General features: G+C 41.8%; 1 protein-coding gene across 2 annotated transcripts; it reads left to right on the top strand.

The window, feature by feature from the left end:
• Positions 1–1,492: 1,492 nt before the first annotated feature.
• Positions 1,493–22,999, top strand: hdac9b (histone deacetylase 9b). Of its 2 annotated transcripts, none has more exons than XM_004541507.5 (11): positions 1,493–2,027; positions 8,787–9,028; positions 9,359–9,530; positions 10,720–10,843; positions 10,942–11,063; positions 15,349–15,480; positions 15,787–15,902; positions 17,356–17,478; positions 18,240–18,417; positions 18,530–18,744; positions 20,936–22,999. In XM_004541507.5, the coding sequence occupies exons 1-11, from the start codon at positions 1,919–1,921 to the stop codon at positions 21,263–21,265; spliced, it is 1,863 nt and encodes a 620-aa protein (XP_004541564.1). In that variant the 5' UTR covers positions 1,493–1,918; the 3' UTR covers positions 21,266–22,999. The 2 variants fall into 2 exon arrangements, with proteins under 2 accessions (XP_004541564.1, XP_076746058.1); XM_076889943.1 differs by having other exon boundaries at positions 9,359–9,532; positions 10,713–10,843.
• The last annotated feature ends 504 nt before the right edge of the window (positions 23,000–23,503 follow it).

Here is a 23,503-nt window from a genome sequence, read left to right as displayed (position 1 = left end):
TATGCTGTTGGTATTTTTTTTGTAGAAGCAATTTTCCTTACTATTGTACAGATTATATGAAGATATGTTTTCCATTATATGTTTTCTATAAAAAATAACCTCCCCAAAAACTGTAAACACTGTTGCTGATGGCTCTGTGTATAAATAATCAAATCAGCCAACATGCTCAAACATTAGCCCCAGAGTTGTGTTTTGTGTCTGGGCTAAGCCTGCAAGCTGTGCATTTCCTTCTTGGCTTCTTGGTTTGTGCTTTGATAAAAAGGATTGAGGGGTTAAATGTTTGTCCAGCTGAAACAACACAGTAAAACTCCTTCTCTGTGTCTCTGTAGCCCAGTCGTCAGAGCTCGGGACCTAAAAATAGCCATGCTGGCTCCACGCCCCTGGCTGGGGGACAGGTCAAATTATGAAGGAAGATGAAAAATTTAAAGGCACAGGCTGCTTGGCCACAAACCCAGCCCTGCATCAGTGGTCAGCTAAAACATGTGACTTGGCTTTTATGGGCTACAGTGGGAATATATAGATCTTTGTCTTGTAATATTAATGAAAAACATCCAAGTATATATAGCAGCTTAGTTCTTGAATTTAGAATTTAGGTTCTATTGATTGTAAATGGGGAGTGTAGTGTTTTGTTTGTTCTTAAATCCTCCATTAAACAGTATCAAGAGTGTTTCAAGGGAATGGGATTTGCAATCCTGGAAAAGTGCTCTTGACACAGTTTGAGAGGTTTATGTAATTACGATCATGCTGTTATGGCATCTTACAGTTGGCTTCCTTGGTTAGCTGAAAGCATGCTTCCTGAGTAGCATCACTGCCCTGAATACACACTGAACCCCACACATATACCGAGCTAATGCAGTGAGGTAACACTCCACATGTTAAATCATCTTAAATGAACACTCTTCTGTTCGTTTAAGATGTCTCGCTCGTCTTAACACGTCCTGTTGCGTTTTTGTCACACATGCAGATTACGCCTGAGAGCACCGGTGTTTGGTTGCATTTGTCGAAATACCCCATCGCAAAAAATTGTTAATACACCATTTCACTGGTTTTGTGATTCATAATAACAGGCAATCAGTTGCTTTGCAAAACGCCTGCTATCAAGTGCACATGTAAAGTTTCTTTCCCTCTCGCGGGTACATCAGAACAAAAATGCATCATTCCATCCATATACCTGAGAGGACAAAATGAAGACATAAATAGAGTGAGTGTGTGAGAGAGAGAGAGAGACAGGTTCAACAAATCAGAAAAGAGAGAATAGAGGATTCAAGCCTCCATCTGCAGAGAGGGAGTCAGGAGACATGCCTTCTGGCAGGAGCTGAAGAAGACAGCTGTGTTTGGTGTGGTATTTTTAAACGCATCAATGCTGCTCCAATCCCTGCGCCTCGCCTGACCTATTTTTAGCCAGGGCTGGCCATTGTTCTATTTCTGTCACCTGTGGGCCACGCAGTTGTTGATTCACATGCAAATGAAGCTTGCTCCCTCCCCAGCTTGCATTACTGCCTCTGCGCGGTGCTCAGTACACACTACACGGCTTTCCTAGCAACTCAGCTTTACATTTTTTCTCAGTCTCTGATCAGACACTTTGCTGAAGAGAGAGGAAGAAAAAAATCACAGAGAGTGAGAGAGAGAGAGAGAGAGAGAGAGAGGCAAATAGGAAAAGAAGCTGGATTCTTCTCCAAACACTGTGTTAGTGTTTGGAACAGACTAAAGCAGGGCACCCGGGAGAGTACCAGCCCTGCAGAGAGAGTGTATGCTGCTTGTGTTATTGCGCTTCAGTGAGAGTAGTTTCTCAGAGGAGGAGACAGAGGAAGGGAGAGAGTTGCCTGTTGTCGTGGTCTCTCCCCTGGAGTGGCTGAGGGTTGGCTCTTGGTGTCAGGAAACACAAGGCTTGCAATGAGACTTGAGTGCTGAGTGGAGTATGCTGCAGACGATTTACGAGGGCGAGTCAAGTTTCTCCATAACAGAAGGGCGCGTTGGACACCAGCAGTTCCCCAACCCGAGCAAGATGCACAACGTGAACAACTCAGGTGATCACACAGCCTGGTGTTTCCACTCCCCTTGAGGAATGCCTTATCCTTTTTTTTCCACCTTCTTTGCATCCCAATCTCTGTCTCCCCTCTGTCTTTAAATCTCTTCCTACTTCCCTGCTGTCTTACATCCACTGTGCCTCTCGTGCACACATTCGCTCTGTCCTTCTCTCTCACTCTCCCGTACTCTCAACTCTTTGCGCTCGCCCGATCTCTCTCTTTCTGTGCGAAAAGAGAACTCAAAGCTTCTCAGCACAGCAGCGTGGTACGACCAGGCACTTCTTCCTGAATCGAGGTATTTAAGCTTGCGATAACATGCGCCGCTTTAAATATTGTGCTTCTCTATTTAGACGCAGAGGACGCTTTGAGTTAAAAAGTGCTCTGCTAAAATGAGAGAATGTGTGTTAACGCTGTTCCCATGCTCTGCTTGTCTGAAACGAGTCAGTGTGAACATGACAGGGATGCTGTGTTTTTCAAGCTTCCATGTCAGCATGCACTTTTCAGGGAACAGGAAGAACTGTGATAGAAATACTGAGGGGACATGTGAAAGGTTTCTCTCTCGACTGTTTCTATTTCTGACCTGAGAATTGAATTGAGTACATGACATCAGTATGAGTAAGCTCTATTCTCTGTATTGTCGAAAGATGAGTCACACCGTATTTGCATTGGGTTTTTGTTTTTTTTTCCCTCAAAGCGGCTATTGATAAAATTCAAAACATGTTTGGAGAAATTAGTTTAGAGTTAAAAAAACTCCATTCTTGTTTGGATCGCTGGGAAGCATGAGTAATGGCAAAGTCATACCATTGCTTAATTTAATGTGCTATGACCACTAAGTTGTTACTACTTCTGAAATAAGCCCACAATGTGAGGAACAGGATGTTGAATAATTTTAGTTTCATGTACAGTAAGATTTTTTTAAGCATATCCAACAGAAAAAAAAAAAAAACACCACCAAAAACCCAGAGTGAAATGTACATTTTAAAAATACCAAAAAGATTCAGGCAAGCAAACTGAAAACACGAAGAGGCAGTGGGGTAAACGTGAAAAGATTTAAAAATAAGTCCCGGGGATGACACAGAGATGACACATTCCACGTCTGTCAATAGAGCAGGTTATTTGACTATCAGGCTACAGGAGCAGAGCTTTCTTCCTTTGACTTTAGCGGCTTACGAGCCAAACAACAGCTATACAGAGCGCCTGAAATCGGGCTCCTTGCTTATTCTGTGGGTCAGCTATTCTTAGGTGAGTTATTTTCAGCTTATGGCATTAGCCTGCTAAGATTAGGCGTCTGTGCGTTATCATTCCATCTCAGCAAGGTCCTGATATAACTATGGTTTGGAACAGATATTTATAGAGGATTCTGTCATTTGTCTGTTTAATTTTTTCTTTCCACTTTACAGCAAATCAGTCCACAGTGAGTAACATTATTTGTCTAAGGAAGCTGCTCAGAGGTGTCTTTCCGTGAGTTTACTGCGTGTTGTGAAAGAGTTGTAGACATAGCAGGTACAGTGCCTTTAGACACGGGGAGAGCTCAATCATTGGCTGTTATATTTTCATGACACTCTATCTGTGCGGATTCTTGTTGATGACGCGGTCCTTGCACTGACTGAATAGGTTTGTTGTGAACTGTTTTCTAAAGAAAACTGCTTGACCTTTTATATGATACTGTACTTGTCTGCCGTTTCAAGCGGATCGGCAAAGAAGGAGGGCTCCGTTGCATTTTTGTTTTGCACAGTGACAGCACCATCAAAGTTGTGATTAAAACAGTCTTCAGATGGGCTCTTGACAAACAGGGAAAAAAAGTAATTAGTTTTCCCTGCATGTAAAATATTAATGGGGACCTTTCAGACAATAACAGTGGCCTACATTTCAAGTCCCCTTGTCCATATCCTTGATCTATTCATCTGTGTTTGAAGTGCTTACTGAAAAAGAGATGGTTCAAAATAATACAAAGAATTTTATTTTGTTTCACTGCATGAAAATGACTCATTATGAGAATGAGCTGATTCTGCTTCTGAAATGTTGTAGAAGTGTTATAACAGTTTGATCATCAAAAATTAGAAATACAAGATGCATATTTCTCACTGTTTATCTCGATATTCATGTTGTTTATGCTAATGGATGGTTAGAGGGTTTGTGGTTGTGCAGCGAGCTAAGGTAATTGACTCTTGCTGATTGATTTATTTGGAATTTAAGTGACTCTAGGATCAGCTGGCCGTGTTACAGAAGGACTTCCCAGTTGTTACTTGTCCTTTGCTGGGCTTTCTACATTGTGCCTGGATAACAGTTTCATATATATGTTGTTTTATAAGACGATTAGCTATGACGGTAGGACGGGAGACAACTGGACTCCTGGCTCCTCTCAGTGAGAGGCCTGTGGTGGCTCAGCTCAGTTCTCTTTGTTAGTAGATAGCCTGCAGACCGCAGCTCTGGCTCAGCTGCAAGGACGAGCCTGAGTCTTAAAAATAAAGACCTGTTTCCTGGTTTAGACATGCCAGCTGCTCAAAATAACAAGGCACTTAATGAGAGATCCAGCACCACATTGCAGTCCCAAGCATCAGCTTATTTTTGCCCTCAAACATCTTCTGTATCTGGTTCTATTTATACTGTCAGACAGGGAATTTAGATCAGCAACCCTCTCTGTTTCACACGAAACGTTCACAACATGCGCGGTGAAAGTGCAGTTCATAGTGTTTCGTTATTTTGATGCTCAAATGGGCAAATAACTAATAAAATGCAAATTATACATAACGGTCTAGGAGCAGTATCAGCAAAGTGAAGATGGTATCCTTCTTGTTGTGCACACTCCTGTGGTTCAGTGGAAAAACACAACTACAGCTGCACTTGTAGTGATGTTTTTGGCCTTGTACGGGTTTTAATTTCATCAAACAAAAAAAGCAGTTATTGGGAAAACTGGTGGAAGTCGAGTTACATAACAGCAACAACCTCTAATGCTGCATTTATATGAATTTCATACTTTTTGTTTGCTGAAATTTTTTTACGCTAATTTATTGATCTTAACTTTTAGAATCAAAGTGCTAATATTTACAGAATATTAGCACTTGGTTATTTCATTACAGAATTGTAATGAAATAACTGGATGTGTTCTGAATAGACTCCATAGTACATGTTGCACGAGTGCTATTGTTATTTAAACACATCTCTGAAACTAGACTAAGCCCCAGATAAGCCCTAAATAAGCATTTATGTTAATACTTGTTAACTGGTTTACCAACAGACATTTTTGAACAGAAGTGAGTGAACAGAAGCTTTATGTGCCTTTTTTCTTCAGTCTCACACAGTGGCACCAGAATATACCCCCAGGTGCAAACAGCTGGTTAAGAATACCTGCAGTATTTATAGTCAGAAGACACCGTTTACCATATTAATAACTCCATCCTCATTTTAATAGTCAGTTTAGAAGCTCTCAAAAAATGCTAAAGCATTATTTTAGCCTGGAAGTCAAACAAAGCCTGCGTTATTGATTTATTGTGTTAATATTTTGCAGTGTGCATCTTCATATGTCTTTTGGTATCCTCATGTGTAATAGTAGTGTCACTGGTGATGTGTCTCTCTACGATGGGAAGTCTGCTAATGTGGCCTGAGGCAAAAAAAGATAACCATCCAACATCTCAAATTAAGGCCGTGATTGTCACCCTAACCGCCACCAAGGCTAATGAGAGGCAGATCGGTTATAGAAATAAACACTTTGGGGACACTGGCGGTGCGACGCTGCACTGGGAGTGTGGTCACAGGCCATGAGTCACCCAATCCCCCCTTGGCAGGCCCTCCACAGGGAGGAATTTGGGCACGGGGCAGGGTGCTTGTTGCTCCCTTGTGCTAAAAACAAATTTGGGACCTGTCATTCATAAATCTCATGTTTACCACCGCCTAGAGACACTTCTGTGCGCTTTGTACCAATCAAGACTCATCAAAATTATCCATGATCTCCAGTCAGACCACTGAACCAGAAGTGGAAGGCTCTTCCTTGTGAGTGATCATTTAGAAAAAGGACCTGAAAGTTACATAAATGTGACACTGCTCTTTTATTTTTGCCCATGTTAAATTGAGCAGGCGGCCTCACAACTGTGACAGCCTCTCGCACATTGTCTATATTAAGACCCTGCTCAGAAAAGCACTTATATTTAGACCTAGTTACTGGTGGTTCCGTATTTTTTTGATACAGAAACAGCACATTTCGGTTTGGGTAGTTTCGAGGTGCATTTTATTTAAATGCATCTATATAACTGTAAATTTACAATAGCGGAGATGATATCCAGGACTGTTCACGGACGATAATATTGATGATGAGAATTGTTAGTTGCAAATTGTACTTTAAAAAGGTAGATGCTTCAGTGTGGTTGGAACGGTGCCACCCTTGCTTTAGGGCTTTACTTTTTTCCTTTAACATTGTCTTTCCATTCAGCTTTATTCTTGCCAACAGAAACCAGACAAGAATAGAACAGGCACATGAGGCTGTTAAGGTTTCCTCAAGGGCCATCGCATACAGTCCTGGTTATCAAAGGTGGCTTAAGCTTTCATGGTCCTCCTCCTCTCTCCTTTCTTCCTCCCTCCCTCCCCCTTCCCATCATGTTAAACCACTGTATGAGATTTTGTGATGGAGGCTCAGCTTGACGTGCAGATCAAAGTGGAGGTCCTTAATGCCAGTCGCAGTAAGAGTACGGAATGAAATATGAGATTAATTAGGTATCACAGTAGTGAATTCTCTCAGGCAGCAGGTGTTTTTTGTTGCTATATTTAGGTCCATTATGAAAAAGTAGCACTAATGTTGTCTGACTCTCCGAACCCTTCGACGGTTCACAGGGTCACGGCTGCTCCTGGAACAGCGTCCGCTACAAAAGAGTCCTTTGTAAAGTGCTTGCAAGCCATGATTAATATTCCCTGTCAGACGGGAAGGGTTTGTTCTACAGGTGCCTGTTCTCCGCGCCTGCCGAGCTGTTGCCCTCTTCTGTCTTTTGATTGGAGCTGTTTTTAGAACACAGAGAGGAAATATACAGCACGGGAGTCCCCTCAAGCTGCCTTCACTTTTTTGAAAATGTTTTAAGACAACTTATCACCTAACCAACGATTCTCTCCCAAATATGCGTGTGTGTATTTGTGTGTGTGAGAGTGTTTGTGTTGGTGGGTTTTGTAATGCTTTCTCTCTGTCTCTCGCTCTCTCTCTCTCTAGTGGGGACTCCTTTCTTATATAAGAGGCAAAAAGCTGATATAATAGTCAACATGTCACATTGCCAATGTAGGCAGAAGATGACATGCAGTGAGACTCGATCACTGCAGAATGGGGAGACATAATTACGTCGCCAGCGTTGCCATGGCAGCGGCGAGTTACGGTGGTGGATACTAGGGTGTGGGGTTTGTCACAGACCAGGATTGCGCCACTTGCTTTTATGTTTCTATTTATAATCATCACCGCCGCATACACATGGAATGGTGGCAATGAAAAACAGGCTACACGGCAAAACAAATGGACGCCAGTGAGCTTCACAGCATCAGTGAACGGGGTGGGGGTGGAGGGTGGGGGTTTCTGCTTCCTAACTGTTGGCTACTGGCTCTTTTTTTTAGCAGGTTTAAACCTTTTTTTTGTGGCATTTTAGTGTAAAAAGTATTATTGCGTAACAGAACCCAACGAAAGATTATTATTATATGAAGTGTCAGTTTTCGCTCAGCTTTCAAAGAACAGGTGGTGTGGTATTTGTTCTCTCAGATGTGACCCTCGAGAAGATTAAGGCAATGAATGCACTCAATAACTCTCCCCTCCAGCTCCACTGGAATTTTAAGTAGCTTTGAATATTTCTCTGGTTTAAAAATGGAAGCGGCATTATACAGTCTGGACAATGCGTATCTTCCCTTGAATGTCACACCATGATCAGCATGACTAACATGTCTACTTTTCTAGCGATTGGACATTTTTATTTTATTCACTGGCCAAATGTACACACGAATACCTTTTATAATACCTAAAGCTGGTTCAGAGATGTGATTCTTCAGAAAAAAAATGTTACTTAAACTGGATAGAGTAGTGTGGATTAAAGCAAAGGCAAAGCAATAAGGAAAATATTGTACAATCACTAAACATCCTCTATGGAGAAGAGAGATGAAGTAGCCCTGTCTCCTATGTTCTTAACCAGCAATCGATTTTCTCTGTGGAACAGGCTATATATAGAGCTTGGAGACCAAAGGGATGCCCTCTCACTTTGTATCTGGCAATTACTTATAATAGAGGCAGCTCTTACCAATGCGCACATTGCAGCATCTGCACTCGAGAACAGAAAAAGAGAGATCACAGAAGCATGGATCTGCAAACTTACAGATTCCCAATCTACTTCACCTTAAATTATTTATGTTAAAAAGGGATATCTGCCTGACAGAATCCCTTTATTTATTTATCAACTGGGAAGACAGGGCTTATATAAATACTCTACATAACTACTTAAATATTTTGTTCCAAATGTCCATATGCAGCTACTCCCAGTAGACTCTGCGCTGACGGATGTGATCCCGTGTTTGTTTATAGAAACTATTATAATTGCAGGTTTCTGAGGATCATGGGATAGAATTTGCTTTTCCTTTCCGAACCTTGTCTTTCTCTCCTCTTTAGTCTTCACTTTGCTTCTGTCATCTGTAACTTTTAAGATTCCTTATAGATTGCACAAAGCCTCCTCTGATTCCGACTTGAGTTGTTGAGGGTACAATTAGGACTGACAAATCTCTTTTTGCTCTGCCGTTTCTGTGCCACAGTGGATATTAAACCAGACGTGCCATTGGCTGTGGAGCCCTTGTCTCCTTTGGACCTCCGCACAGATCTGAGGATGCTGGGGCCAGGCTCGGACCCAGGACTGTGGGAGAGGCAGCTGCAGCAGGAGCTGCTCCTCATTCAGAAACAGCAGCAAATCCAGAAGCAGCTGCTAATCAGCGAGTTCCAGAAGCAGCATGAAAAGTTGACCCGTCAGCACCAGGCTCAGCTCCAGGAGCACCTCAAGGTTAGAACAGTTGTACGGAGACACAGCACAGCACAGCACAACACAACACAACACAAAACAACACAAAACAGCATGACATATAGCAGATCACTAGAAAACTGTATAACTAAGGAAAACATCAAAAAAAGTGCAAAAAAGGGGAAACAACTCAGCGCAGCAGGGCAAAGTGTTGAGCAATACATTAGCTCAGCATGACTTTAGTTTTTTACCGTCAAACACAAAGTTAGCCATCACTGCAAAATAGAAAGTGCAAAATTTAGCCAAAGCCACTGTGATTTATTTAAAAAAAGTGCTGTGTTCATGCTGATGTGATGCCTACATGCTTCCCAGCTTCAGCAGGAGCTCCAGGCCATGAAACAACAGCAGGAACTTGCAGAGAAGGAGCGCCGTTTGGAGCAGCAGCAGCAGCAGCAGAGCCAGCAGGAGAAGGAGCAGGAGAAGCATCGACGAGAACACCACATTTCCAGCCTGAGCCTCAGGGGCAAGGAACGCTCCAGAGAGAGTAAGAGCTCGACACCGTCACCGCTACCAATAGTTTTTTAATATATTTTTTAAAGGACACAGATGAAAGCAAGCATGGGGCCACATGTTTTAACCCATCAATCCTTTTTTTAACACATCACATTAGCTGAACGGCTGAAGAACAATATGCATACAACAGCTGGATAGGAAAGCTTCACTACAGTAAAGCTTGATGTTACACTCGTTAAAATATTCCCTTTGGACCAAGAACCTCTTCTGTCACCACTATTATAAAACTTTTATAAATGTGGAAAGCATCACCTTTGTAGGCATCATGAACCTAAATATTTATTGTAATAAACACTTTCACAAAATCTTTTCCAATATCTGCTGTTATAACTAATAGATGTACTATACAAAACAATAAAGATAAGTTAATATAAACACATTTTACCTCTTAATCTTAGTCAGGCAGATGCTTTGGATATTTCTGTGCTTAGGTTGGTGATAATCAGTTCTCAGTCATATTAGATGCGATACAAAAGATAAATAAATACAAAATCATGGAAAGTATAATTTTCAGACTGCACAGGTGAGCGTGACTAGAGGAGAAATTGCCCTCTGGCTATTGCTTTTCTCAGTATTTGCTCAAACTGTTGGATGACGTCTGGCAACAAGGTAAACCACGCAGCTCAAATGTGCTTTAAACATCAGATAAAACGAAACAATAAAACAATAAAGCAATGATGGCAGCGATACTTAACCAGCGAATGACATAAAGTTGGCAGGTGACATTTAAGTTTAGTGTTTAGGGGAAAATGTCTTTGAACAGCACAATGAAAATCGAGCCGGATATAGTATTTCATTTCTGTTTTTACCTTATACCTAATAATAGATGAGATTTATGACTTTGTCAGGGCAAAGTTGAAACTGTACCCTGCAACTGTAACCACCTGATTTGAAAGAACATCTCTGTGCAGGATCACTCTAGCAGGACTAATATAGTGCTCTTAGACCACTAGGGGGAGATCTTCCTACATAATTTTGTTGGAGAGTCTAGTAAATATATTCTAAAAGGATTATAGAGAAGAGGGCAGATCTGAATCTCAGTTTTATGTGAATGTGATATAGAAACAGATATCTGAAAGCAACAAGCATGGAATTATATGTTGTTAATCATAGCCCTAGGTTAACCCCAATCCCCTCCGTTCCGTGTGTTGGTCTCACAGGTGCAGTGGCTAGTACGGAAGTGAAGCAGAAACTCCAAGAGTTTCTGTTGAGCAAATCAGCTAAAGACTCTGCTAGCAATGGAGCTAATCATTCTTTCATTCAGCACCCAAAACTCTGGTATACGTAAGTGCTTTCCACTGATTTAGAGCCCGATAAAATGCCATGTTTGGGTCACACAGAAACATATATTACAGCTATTTGATTTATTCTTGTATTAACAGGTCCTCTCACCACACATCACTGGACCAAAGCTCTCCACCTCTGGGCGGCACATCGCCCACTTGCCAGTATACTCTGCCGTCGCCCGTAGAGAGCAAGGACGACTTCCCCTTGAGGAAGACAGGTTTGCTAATTTGCAAATGCAGACACCACTGAAATAAAAATGCAAATACATATGAATACTGTACATACATAAATATACAGCCATCTAATTTAACTATTTCAGTGTGCTTTCTTCTGCTAGTCATTTTATTACTTTCTAAAGATTAGGCTCATTGCGCCCACCCCCGTGTTTCCTCCAGGGCTCAACGCAAAACATGCGAAAGTTAACTTGTTTTTTTCTTTTTTTGTCTTCTTGATTCTTTTTTTGGATCATTTTAAAACATGATAGACAGACACGGGCACTGCAATTTTCACATGTTTTTCTTTCACAAGCATAGATCTGCTGTTTTTTTGTGCTAATATTAGCTTGCCAATATTAGCTTAACAAGGCCCACATTTTTCCCTATGTTATAATAATAAACCCAGTTCAAAGGCCTCTCTGAAGCTGATTAGCGGTAAATGAAAGAATTATGGCAGAATAATTTCTCCTGACTTACGGGCTTTAAAAACTATTTTAAAAAAACACAGGTTGTCACTAAAAAGCAGCTCAGGTTTGTTGGTTTAAAGTTTGAGGAGTTCCTGCAGCTCTTGGTTTGCAAAAGCATAAAAGCTTGCCAGGTTAAAAGCTTCATAATTTGGCAATGAGGTTATCAAATTATATTGTCTTCTTTTCCCTTCTGTGTCTCTTTTAATTACACTGGAAAACAGTTCTACTTGTTGAGTTATTTAACTACAGGCCTGTCGTGTTGTGCGTGTACACAATTTGGAGATCAGGAAGAAGAATTATACCTTATAAAATAAAGCCAGTTCATGTCAAGAGCAAATATTAGAAAGGTAAATGAAAGCTGTGTGAAATTTTATTTATATTGCATCTTGATCTCTGATGTGCGTTACCGTTTTGTGAAGTGGAGGAGGAATATCTCCTCTAAATATCTATTTATACTTTTGAGACGTACCTTTAGACAAAGACACGATGTAAGGGGTGCAACAAGTGGAAAATCATTTATCTAACACAACAGAGAGACTGTTTATGGCATTGTTTGCATTTCAGTGCAAGTACAGAAAGGCCCATTTAAACAAATAAAAGGGGGAAGGATAACAGTTCGTTCTCCCCGCTTCTCAGACACATTCGTGCATCCATTTATGGCTCAGTCGCTTGCACTGATAAATCTACTTCTAACCCTCTAACCCTTTGGATTCCTGGATCTATATGTGGTCATTTCCTGCTCAGGCCTTCCTCCCCCACTTCCTGCCTGTCTTCATTAAAGCCCTCTGAGAGCTTGGCACGCGAGGGGGATGCACAAAGGTAGTGTTGTTCCCCGAACCACCGGCTGTCACTGATAGCTGATTGGCAGGTGTTGCCGTCTTAGAACTGGCACTGGCAGGATGAACCTCGACAGGACTGTTTGTTTAAGCAAAGATAGCTCTCTCAAAACAAAGTGGAGAAGACTCGAGTGCGCCGCGTTAGACTCCCCGCTGCTTCAGTCGGCCGGGCGGCTCAGCATCCTCTTTTACTCTTTGACTCTGAGGTTAACGATGAGGTTTGCGATGCATGTGCAGCGTTTATTTCACAAGCTCATAACTTGGTGATCAGTAGCTGTCTTTTCTCATATTCAAGTAAGCTTTTTGCATTTAATTCCTCACCCTTAAAAAAGGGAACCAAGTGCTTACCCTAAACAAATGTTGTGTTTTTTAGGAAAACCTTGAAACTAACTGAAATTTAGTAAATGAGTAACAGTGAACGAGTGCAAACCTGTTAGATTATTAGTCTCTAATTATGACCTCTGCTATTAGGTGCCCTGATAATAGTTGGTAAATCTTGCCTAAAAGTAAACAATAGTGTTAGTGTCATTGTCGCTATTTTACTCACTCAAGTAGTTTAAAGAATTTTACATGATTAACTTGTTTACTCGGTATATATCCTCTTTGTTTCAATTCCTGGTACTGCAACAGGCCGAGGGCACGCGATAGTCTGTGGCAAGAATAGTTGCAGCTTAGCAGTAAGAAGTGCAACACCCTCCCTAGTCTTGACCCAGTTACTAAATGTGTGCATTCAGCAGGTGCAGGAAAGATTTTCAAAAATAATCCTGCAAAGGTAAAACTGTAAAAAGCCCAAAGTAAAACAAAGTGAGGTTTGTGTGGAGCCTGTGTGCTAAGAATATAATCGGATTTTTGTATCTGAAAGATTTATTAAAAGAAATTAAGGTGCTGATCCTAAAAGATTGAACGTCTAAGGTGAAAAGGAATGCACCTTTGGCTAAAAAAAATGTTTCTGAAATAATGAGCACTATTATTTTTTTTTCTGTTCAGCATTAATTAAAACAAGGATGCCCAAAACAATGCGTAGCTGGCCTCCTTATGTAGAGAACACACACCTTAGCTTTCCACTCAGCCATCTGTCCAGGTCCAATCTCTAATGGGTACAAGTGCTCACAGTGACAGCAGAGCTAAAGTTCTGATTAAGTGGCGATAACGTAAGGAGATTGATTTACGACCGCACAGTAATGTTGTCATTAACTGAGACGTCGGAACAGAAGTGACCCAGGTGCTCAGAGTTTATGCTTTTCCGCCGCCATCATTACCTCCTGTTGCACTGCGTATCCGGGCTTTTTTTTTCCATAGAGACCAGTGAGAAAGTGTTTGTTCACAAGCTGCTGTCTGGCGTTCCCGTGGCGACCAATTGGGATGCGTAGCTTGGTGGCAGCAGCGTGTAAAAATAGAAAGCAATCAAGGCAGCAGGGCGTGAAGCAAATTCATAAGACTCCCAACAGCGTTTTCTCTCCATTTATCTCTCCTGCCTCCTTTCTTCCTCCCTCGCTCTCTTTCATTCTACCTCACACCCACAGGATTAGAGGTCTGTGCCACGTATTAGGGAAGAGGGTTTTGCTGCTTTTGACAAAAGCCAGAAATAGCAGCATTTGGCCCACTCTCCTAGCTTTGCCCCCATCGCTTCTCCCTCTCCTCCTCCCCGCAGTGTTCCCTATGTAAAGTATATCTGTATATTGTACATTTCGGAAGGCCTGTTTAATTATTGATCCGCTAAATAATTGAAACAGGTTGGCTATTGTGTAACAGAGGGTTTACATAACTTTAGCACAGCTTTGTGCTCTGGCTTTCAGTCAAAAAATCAGCTTATCCATTCTGCTTATTTATTTATGTGTGAAGGTAGCTGCAGTTTTTCATTCCTAAAAGGTTGACGGGAAGTCTTTGCAAGACATAACTAACAGAGTCACGGTTCAGTGGTCGTAAAAGTGTTGCATCCATATAAGCGATGGTTACATGATTCAAAATGAATTCTTTTCTATGATTCATCCTCTGGTCCTTGTTTATCTCTTTCTTCGTCAAATGCGTCAAAGATATAGTTCTTCCAACAACCTTAATGATCATGTCATCAGTACTTATTTAAAGGGTCTATTTGTTTTTTGCTTCCCATTCTTAACATTTACCTCCAGTCTGTTTATCTATAGGCATTGATTTGCATGGCAAAAATTTATTCTCAGTTGCCAATTTTTGTCAAAAATTTGTAGAAAAAGTCATCTCGGGTATCTTACAAAAGTTTGGTGATTATATTGAAGCATTATTAGAATAGCAGTCTTGGACCAGACCATTCCTGCTGAGTAAATTTGACCCACTTAAAAAGTGTTCAAATAAAATAAAATGAGCCAAAACGTCAACATTTGATCAACATATTTAATCCATAATAAAGAAAAATGGGAAAGTCTGAAAGCATTGTCTGTCATGAAGGATACTGGTGGTCAGCGCCGAGGGGGAAGTGCATTAATAATAAGTCTGGATCACTTGAGGCCAGGCTGTGTGTGAGTGAGGCTTTTTGGTAATGTGCTCTGATTGTGTATTTGGGTATCTCTGGTTCGCATTAGGAAGAGGAGAGTGTGGGGAGAGCCTCAAACATCTGCCATGTTTTTGTGTTAGTTTAACTGTTGCTACTGTATCAGACTGTGGTCACCAGGGCGGCAGGTAGCGGACTATTTCACTTAGAGCCTGTGTGTTGCTCAACCTAATTTAGTCCAGATGAGGTGGAAATGGGCCCAATCCTGACTCATTTAATTTATCTGAAACCTGCTTGGAAATTCTACGAAACTGAAGTTGTAACATGTCAGGGCATGACAACAATGCTTTTTTTTGGACATATTTATTTTTTGTTTTATGTTAGTCTTGTTATTTATTCTTTCATTGATACATTCCCTTACTGAGGCTGTATAAACACATCCTGTTTGAATACACTCACATGATAGCATAACTTATCTCCATACGATCCAGACTTACTGAAAAATGTCTTTTATTTTTAGCCTCCGAGCCCAACCTAAAGGTACGATCCAGACTGAAGCAGAAGGTGGCGGAGAGGAGAAGCAGCCCCATGCTAAAGAGGAGAGATGGAAACATCATGACTCCTTACAAAAAGAGGGCTTTGGAGCTAATGGGTGTGTAACATAACCGACTACGTGTTGAATTCCTTTTTTTCTGTTACGTGTGCAGACAATCTTCAATAGCTTATTATCACTTCTTAAAATATTATCTAAAAGCAACACAAGCATATGTTGTAGTATTATAATTACATGATGGCTATTGCACTTTGATGTAAAAAAATACCATTGTAATCAGGCAGCTGTGACCATACGCATTAAGCTGTCGTGAGGCTTACAGCTGTTTTGCTAAGCCTCAGTGCATGTGTGTTGTGTGCAGAGTGTGAGCACGCATACTGCGTCTAACTCCTTGATGTTTTGTAGATTCTACGCCCACTAACAGTGCCCCTGGCTCTGGCCCCAGCTCTCCCATAGGGGCTTCAAGTGCCTTGGGGGCTGAAAATGGACCCTCCTCTCTGCCTACTACCACAAAAACGGAGGTATGTTTATAAATCATATGCACTGCAACTGTTGTGCCAAAAAAATAAAGCAGCAGGGTCTAAATTCTTAAGCGTTTCTGCAGGCATATCATTTGAATAGCAAAAAATAATCATTTAAAGTCAGGGCACTAAACGGCTCTCTGCCCTTCTGCTTGCAGCTATAAAAACAGCCAGTTGTCCCTCCGTCTGTTACACTTCAGTGAAAATGGCTCCCTACACTGACATTAAATGGGCACAGCTCGACCCACATGCTGATTGCCCATGTTTTCTTTTATAAAGATGGCACTATGTAGGAAAATTAATTTAGCCCGTCTTAAAATGCTAAGCGTAAAAGCAGCTAAGTGTACATCTTTTTTCTATCAAACATTTTTTTTTCTTTCCAGATGTACTTTAGAATTCGTTTTATGCTTTGCAAAGTAAGAAAATCTGTAGTTTGACTGCAAGGCTGCTGTTGGCTTGTCGTTGTGTTCCTGTCACCGGCCTGGCTGCATTCCTATACTGATTTGTTCTGAGGCGTTTCCCAATAGATTCATGGCTGAGTTACTGACCAGAGCTCCCCTCAGATTGAGTTCACAAAGCAGGCCATTATAAAGTGTGGCAGATATGACACATCTCTGAACAATCTTAACAGAGCAGCTGTGTTTTGCTTAACCATCACTGTTTACTCTCCCTGGGACCTCCAGTGACACAGAGAAGGGAGAGACGCCCTGACATCGGGCTGAAGGTTGGGGCTTAGGGAGACAGTCAAACTGTGGATTTTAATTGATATCCCAGGCACTGGTAGCCAAAGACACCCAGATGCTAACAACATAAACACACAGGACTGCTATTGTATCGGCCCTAGCCGGGGCTCTCATGCGAGACACCGGTGGACTGCGGGGCTGCTCATGGACCTCATGCCTGTTGCAAAAGCAAGGCGTGTTTGTGCACCGTTACATTAGGTATCCTTTTTCAGAGGGAACAGGTCCCTTGGGTCAAATACGGGCCGGATATCCACATACAGGTCACTGAGTACTGGTAGGGGTTGGAAGGATAAACATGGCTGTTCCAAAACCACATGCTGGTCCACTGCTCAGCTGGGTACAGGAAGTATGCCCCATTGCTGATGTTCTCAGAGAGAGTAGCTTGAGGGTGGGGACTGGGGAGTAGGAACAGGCAGAGGGCTGGCTAGGGACTGAGGAGCTGAGGATAAAACGGTAGATTTAGAGGTTTGCATTGCTTTATAATAGCATACCATCTTCAGTGGTGCCATTATTTTCCTAAACGCCAAACATTAAAACTCATACCTCTTTGTTTGCAGTGAGGAGGGCTGTTATTTATCATAGGTCATTATGGTCATGGCTGTGCTCATGTTGGCTTGTGAAACTGTGCTCAGCTGGATTCCTAAATCTACAACCTCCTGTTAAATTTTGTCTCTTTCTCTCTTTTGCTTTATTCCACATGTTTGATGTAGAGATGGCCTTCCCAGCCAAGACTGTTCCGACCAGAGGGCTCTGTCCCCATGCTGAGCTTATACACATCTCCCTCTTTACCCAACATCTCCTTGGGGCTTTCTACTGCATCCTCGCCAATTAGTGTGAGTACCACTTTTGCACACTTACTCGTACAAGAAATCTTTCTGCATACACCAGTGTAGCCATTTAGTCAGCGTCAACGTTTCAACTCGCTCTGTAGGTTGTAAAACCTGCCATCAGTGACTGTCTGGGTGCACAGGTCACTGACCTGCGGCCCCAAATGATTTTATCGACCTTAGATAAACATTGTTCTGGGTCAGGCGTGCTCTTATCCTCCCCTGTTACCTCATTTATCACAGCTTTTAAAAAAGTCCAAGTCCACTCAAGTGCAGCTCCTGATAGCACAACACGTGATATATCATCTTTTAGTTCTCTGGCACATTCCACAGCGGTCTGTGCATCAGCTTCTTCTAACCATCAATGGTCCAATTTCACCCTTAGCTTTACTCATATATGCAACAAGAGCAATTTTCATTCATAAAAAAAAGCTATTATTGAAGTAGACGTGTTAAAGAAATGGTCTTAATAATAACATATACTTCATTGATCCCCGTGGGGAAATTACTCTCTCTGCATTTGACCCATTCACTCAGTGAAGCAGTGGGCAGCCAATAAGCAGGCGCACCAGGGAGCAGTGTGTAGGGACGGTACCTTGCTCAGAGGTACCTCAGGGGAGCCGTTCAGTGGATTAGAACCCCCAACCTTTCGATCATGACGGCGGCCACTCTACCTACTGAGCTATCCCTGCCACTAACTCACAGTTTTAGAGATTCACTTCTGTTTCCCTAAGATTTACAACTTTTTATCTTTACTCTTCTATCAGGCTGCTATGGGGTTGAAAGACAGATCAACAGAAATCAAGCACGGGCTGCCTGGGCACCTGCTGGGCCCTGTGCCCCTTCAGACAGGCCTGGAGTCTAAGGTGAGCCCCAGCCACCAGGCTCTCCTCCAACACCTCCTCCAGAAGGAGCAAATGAGGCAGCAGAAGATACTCTCCTCTGGTAAGATTGTGCCAAGTATATTATTTTACACATTGTACAACTTTATTACGTCATTTATATGTCATGAATTTGGGAGAAACTTAATAAGAGATTTTGTTTTTCTTTTGACAAGGCCAAGGCTCCATGTCATCACACTCTCAGTCCCCCCTGGCCATGAAGGATCGTCCCTCCAGCACTCGGCCAAAACTACCAAAACACCGGCCCTTGAACAGAACCCAGTCAGCACCGCTGCCTCAGAACACACTGGCTCAACTTGTCATCCAGCAGCAACACCAGCACTTCCTGGAGAAACAGAAACAATACCAGCAGCAGGTCCATATAAATAAGGTACAGTGCTAGTCATCAATATTAATGCGCACGGGAGGATTTTGACTTTCAAATATCTTTTCACAGCATTTTGTATTCCTGTTTGGGCCTCACAGGGTCTTGTTTTACTGCAGGGAGTCTGATTTAATCATTTTGAGCACACAAATGCTCCTCTATTTTTAGCCTTTTGTAAAAGCATCCGTGGCCGCTCAAGTTTACTGACCTGGGCCGTTGCCTGTTCTTCCCTGAAGTCCTTGTGTTATTTCTGCAAGGCCAGGACCTTTTGCCTGACTTCAAATGGGGAAGAAATCCTTCCCCTGCACTAATTTTGTTATCATAACTTAAGGCATCAGTGCTGTTCACATGCTAACTCTGTGAAATTCAATTCATCTTAGATCAAATGAAGAAAAAAAGTGCCCAGAATGCATTTTGTTCCTTTGTGGCAATATTTGTGTTTCTGCGAGCTGGCCGAGGCGACCTCCCAATACACTGAGTCTAATTATGCTGCTGAGGGACGTGTGCGAGGTGGCAGACACTGTGAAAGGCTGCATTGTGTGAGCTCTCATACTGATGTGTCCCAACACTCAGCCCTGCTAGAGCCATGGGAACCATAGAACAGCTTAAACCTTGAAATAATAAAAAGCACAAAGCTCCACAAGCTGGATTTTGGTGGTGCAGTACAGATGCACAACTTTAACAGTTTTTGTAACAAAACATGTGCCTGAAAGCCAAAAATTTGTTTTAAAATCATATTATCATCTTATTAAGTATTCTGTGAATCTGATTCTATTGGGAGGTTTGGAAGAATAGGGACATATTGTGTAGCAAAACGTGAACAGGTTTGGCTCTGATCACTCAGGCCAATGAGATCGCAAATAAAGCCTCTTTAAGTGGAGGTTATAAATGGCCTCTAATCAGGGATGAGCCCTCAGTGTTTATTGAGAGGGATCTCTGAAACATTGCCCTAATTAATTTCCTAGCAGAGGCTTGTCTACAGCTGCTTTGAAACATCCTTTAGTGCCAGCAACAGTAGGGGGCACTAATGGAAATTTAGAAGCGCTTAGGGATCTTAGGAAGGGGCATGAACTCTGATTACTAGTGCCAAGCTAAGGAGGCTAATTCCTGTAGCTGAAAGGGTATTTATATACGGATTCTGTAGGCTGTAATGTTATTTGTTACCAGCCATTTAGAGGAAAACACTTTCCTGTCTGTTTCTGGAGCCCCCCTGTGGTCAAATAATCATATTATGGCACTGTTAGCTGCCATTGAGCAAAGCCCCAAGACACAAGTATGGAGAATTGTAGCTGTGATTGGTGAAAGAACATTTGTAATGGGAGTATGAAAAAGAAGAAGAAGTGCTATGCTAAATAAATAATCCAGGTTGAGAGTGTAATATGATGTGCTCACAGATGCCAGTAGAGAGGATGCTGCAGGGAGAATGTTGTCTTATGTTTTCTCTTCTCCCTGCAGCAGAACTGTGCAGAATATAAACTATTTTTTAAAGAATAAAACATGATTTGCAGTTGGCAAGACCTTTTTACGTGTTAGGCTGTATATTATAATGCAACTAAGTGACACTAATCCCCTTTAATGGTCCAGTCACTGCTACAGAATATTTATTTATGCACATAAAAGGCAGGAATAATGGCTAATCTACCCGCAACCCTCCTAAATGCATCAGTCAGAAACATTTCATTCATAGCTGGCCTTACATTAAACAGATATTGGTGTTTGATTGCGCTTGTCAAAAGAAATACAGAAGTTAGTTTTCTATTATTCCAAATAATGTACATGTCAGGGTCCTTTCCAGCTCTAAAGTGTTTCTTTTTTGATCCAGTGTAAGAAAAACATATTTTTGTTGCAATACATGATGTAGAACCATGAAATACTTGAAAGACATTGTGTGTTTTATTTTAGTTTTTGTAGTTTTAAAATGGGGAATGACGTAGTTACAGGGACTGTGAAGTGTTTGCTTTATTTGATTACCAAATAATGACTGAGGTTTTTTTTTTTTGTTGCATGTCTTATTATTATTATGACTATAAATAGACTTATGAGGACAATACCTTTGTTTTTAAAAGCTGCAATTCTGGTTATAAAGCCAGAAACCTCAAGTTCGAGTTATTTTTGCTTTTCTCTCATTGAAGATTGATTTTTGGCGACCGTTGACTGTGGGATAGCACCGTTAATATTAAGGCAATATGTTTTGCAGCTGTTGTCCAAGTCCATTGAGCAGTTACGTCAGCCCAGCGCACACCTGCAGGAATCAGAGGAAGAGCAGGAGGAGCAGCACAGAGAGGAAGTAGAGGGCATGCAGGAGGACAGGCTGCCCCCTGGAGGTGTTATCCGGAAGCACACGCTCAGCAGTAGCAGCAGCGGCTCGAGCAGCGAGCTCCCAGACACTCACTACGGGGTCATCAAGGTCAAAGAGGAGCCAGCTGATAGTGAGGATGAGGCTCTGACCAATCAGAGCTTAGAGTCAGAGCAGAGCACCTATCTCCACCAGGTCAAAGGGAGACTGGTGATAAGAGCCATGATCTGAGAGGGGAAGAGGATGAGATCACACACTTGCAACATTCGCAAATAAAGAAGTCTTTAAAAAGATGCACATCTGCAGACAACACATGCACACATACATACGCACACACACGCACGTGCACACAGCAGCTATTGCACAGTAGGCCAGCTCTCCTTGTCATGACATATGACCCCTTTTCACTCAGCTGCAGCCTCACTCGTCCTACACTCTTAAAACTCTCCATTTGTGATTTTTTTGTGCAGTGATCTCTGTAAAATATGTACGTTTCACTTGTGTAAATATGAAAAAAAAAAAAAAAAATTTAGACCGTTGTTTTTAAGAGCTGCTTTGGTCTTTTTGAGTCTGCTCAGCCGGCAAAACGTTGTGTGTACATATCCTGTGGATTCGGCATCAAAATGATTTCTAGAGGGAAGTTTGAGCAGGTGTACAGCTTTAAAGAGCCACCTTTTGTTCCCATTGTGTATTTTTTTGTTGTTTTTCTTTTGTTGTTTTTTGGATAAAATATTTGAATTCTCTGCTATCCACTCCATCATTGTGTAAGTCAGTAAGTCCTCACAGTACATACCGCATTGTTCTCGAAAATCTGTGATGATGTTCCATGTTAAATGGTCTCAGACCTGAAATAATAAACATCTGTCTTAGAAAGAATGTACACTTAAATCCTAAGGAGGATTTAAGTGTACATTGGGTTGGCTTTTGTGCTGGGAGTGATATTGCCACTGCTCACATTGCAATTTGAAGGATAAAGCACTGTAGCCCTTATTGGGTGTGCAGACACATCCCGAGTCTCCATGTCTCTTACTCTCTTAGCAGTACCAGAGCCGGGGTTCTGTGTTAAGCTGAGCTCTCCTCCCTCCGTCTCTCCTCTGGGTCCAAATCAAAGCTCGGCCCAGTTCCTGCCCAGCTTTCAGCAGAGGAGTCAGACAGAGAGAACGAGAGAGAGAGAGGGCCGGGCAGGAAATGCCTTCTAGAAGCCAGGAGTTGGAGTGATTCATGTGTGCAGGAATGTTGAGAGAGGAGGACCTAGGGTTGGAGGAGTCCAAGGGGCCAGGCTTAAGAATTGATTTACTGTCAAAGCGAATTACAAAGTGAGTGGGGATATGGTTAAGGGAGTCCTTTTTAAAGGGAATCGCTTCCTCTGTATTCCCCTGTGGCATGCTTACCTCAACATGCAGGTTTGATGTTACTTCAATAAAAAAAAAAAATCTAATTAAAAAAAAACAAAACAAAAAAACTGGACGGGACCTCGCTTCTCCGTTATTTTTTGTGAACCCGTTTCCCCCGAAGTGCCCATTGCGACATGTATAGTCTGTCTTAAGGTGATCAATCAGTTGTATTGCATAGCTGTGAACCTTCCTGTTTCATTTATGCTGTCGGCTAAATGTTTTAAAAAAAACAAAACAAAAACAAAAAACCATGAATAAAAACTAAAAGAGGTAGTGTAAGGTTCTGTGTTTGGATTCATGTGAAATCAAAACTGTCTGTCTTATACTGTACATTCAGATTGTCCAGTTTTAATGTTTTTAGTGTAAGTAAACACAATCAGAACAATGTGAGTCTTGTTCTCTTGCTCCTTTGATTTGGTTGTAATGAGAACTCCTTTGCTGCCAGTGTGTGGAGGTGGGGAGGTGCGGGGGTCCTGTGGTCTGTTCATAGCAGTTTGCATTTCTTCTCTTTGTTGCCTTGCGTGATAAACCTTTCTTTTTTAAAAAAAAAATAAAGTTAATTTACCTCTGACTTTTTTTGTATTTTTTCTGATGAAAAGTGAAAGTAGAAAACATCATAAAAAAAGCCCCCAAAGCATATCCACAAACACTTAAGGTTTTTAATCATTTTGAAATTAACATCACAAACAGGTTTCCTAAATCATTAGCCAAGCTTGCTTTTCCCACACTACGGTCGTATTGCCCAGCCTTATATTGCAAGGAGATCTACTTTTTAAAGGGAGCTTAAGGGACTTTCAAAACATTTCTTTGATGTGAGCAAGCGAGGCTTCTTGTTGCGGTATTAGAACAGTCAAGATAAGGTGAGCTCAGAGCAGGTGATATATGACTTGCGTGAATACTTTTCAAACCAAGCTTAAGCAATTTCACAGCAGGCTTAGTTCATGGGCCTGACCTGATATGCTATACACGCAATGATGAGACCAGAAAACTTCAGTCACAGTCTAATGTTGCTCTCTGCAAAAATGCTACTCTGGGAACTTTCAAGTGACAGAAGCAGGAAGGCCTGTTTTTGGCG

This window comes from Maylandia zebra, linkage group LG11 (genome assembly GCF_041146795.1).
Source record: "Maylandia zebra isolate NMK-2024a linkage group LG11, Mzebra_GT3a, whole genome shotgun sequence".
NCBI lineage: Eukaryota > Metazoa > Chordata > Actinopteri > Cichliformes > Cichlidae > Maylandia > Maylandia zebra.
Note: the sequence above shows the minus strand (reverse complement) of the source record. Positions and strands in the feature narration are given on the sequence as shown.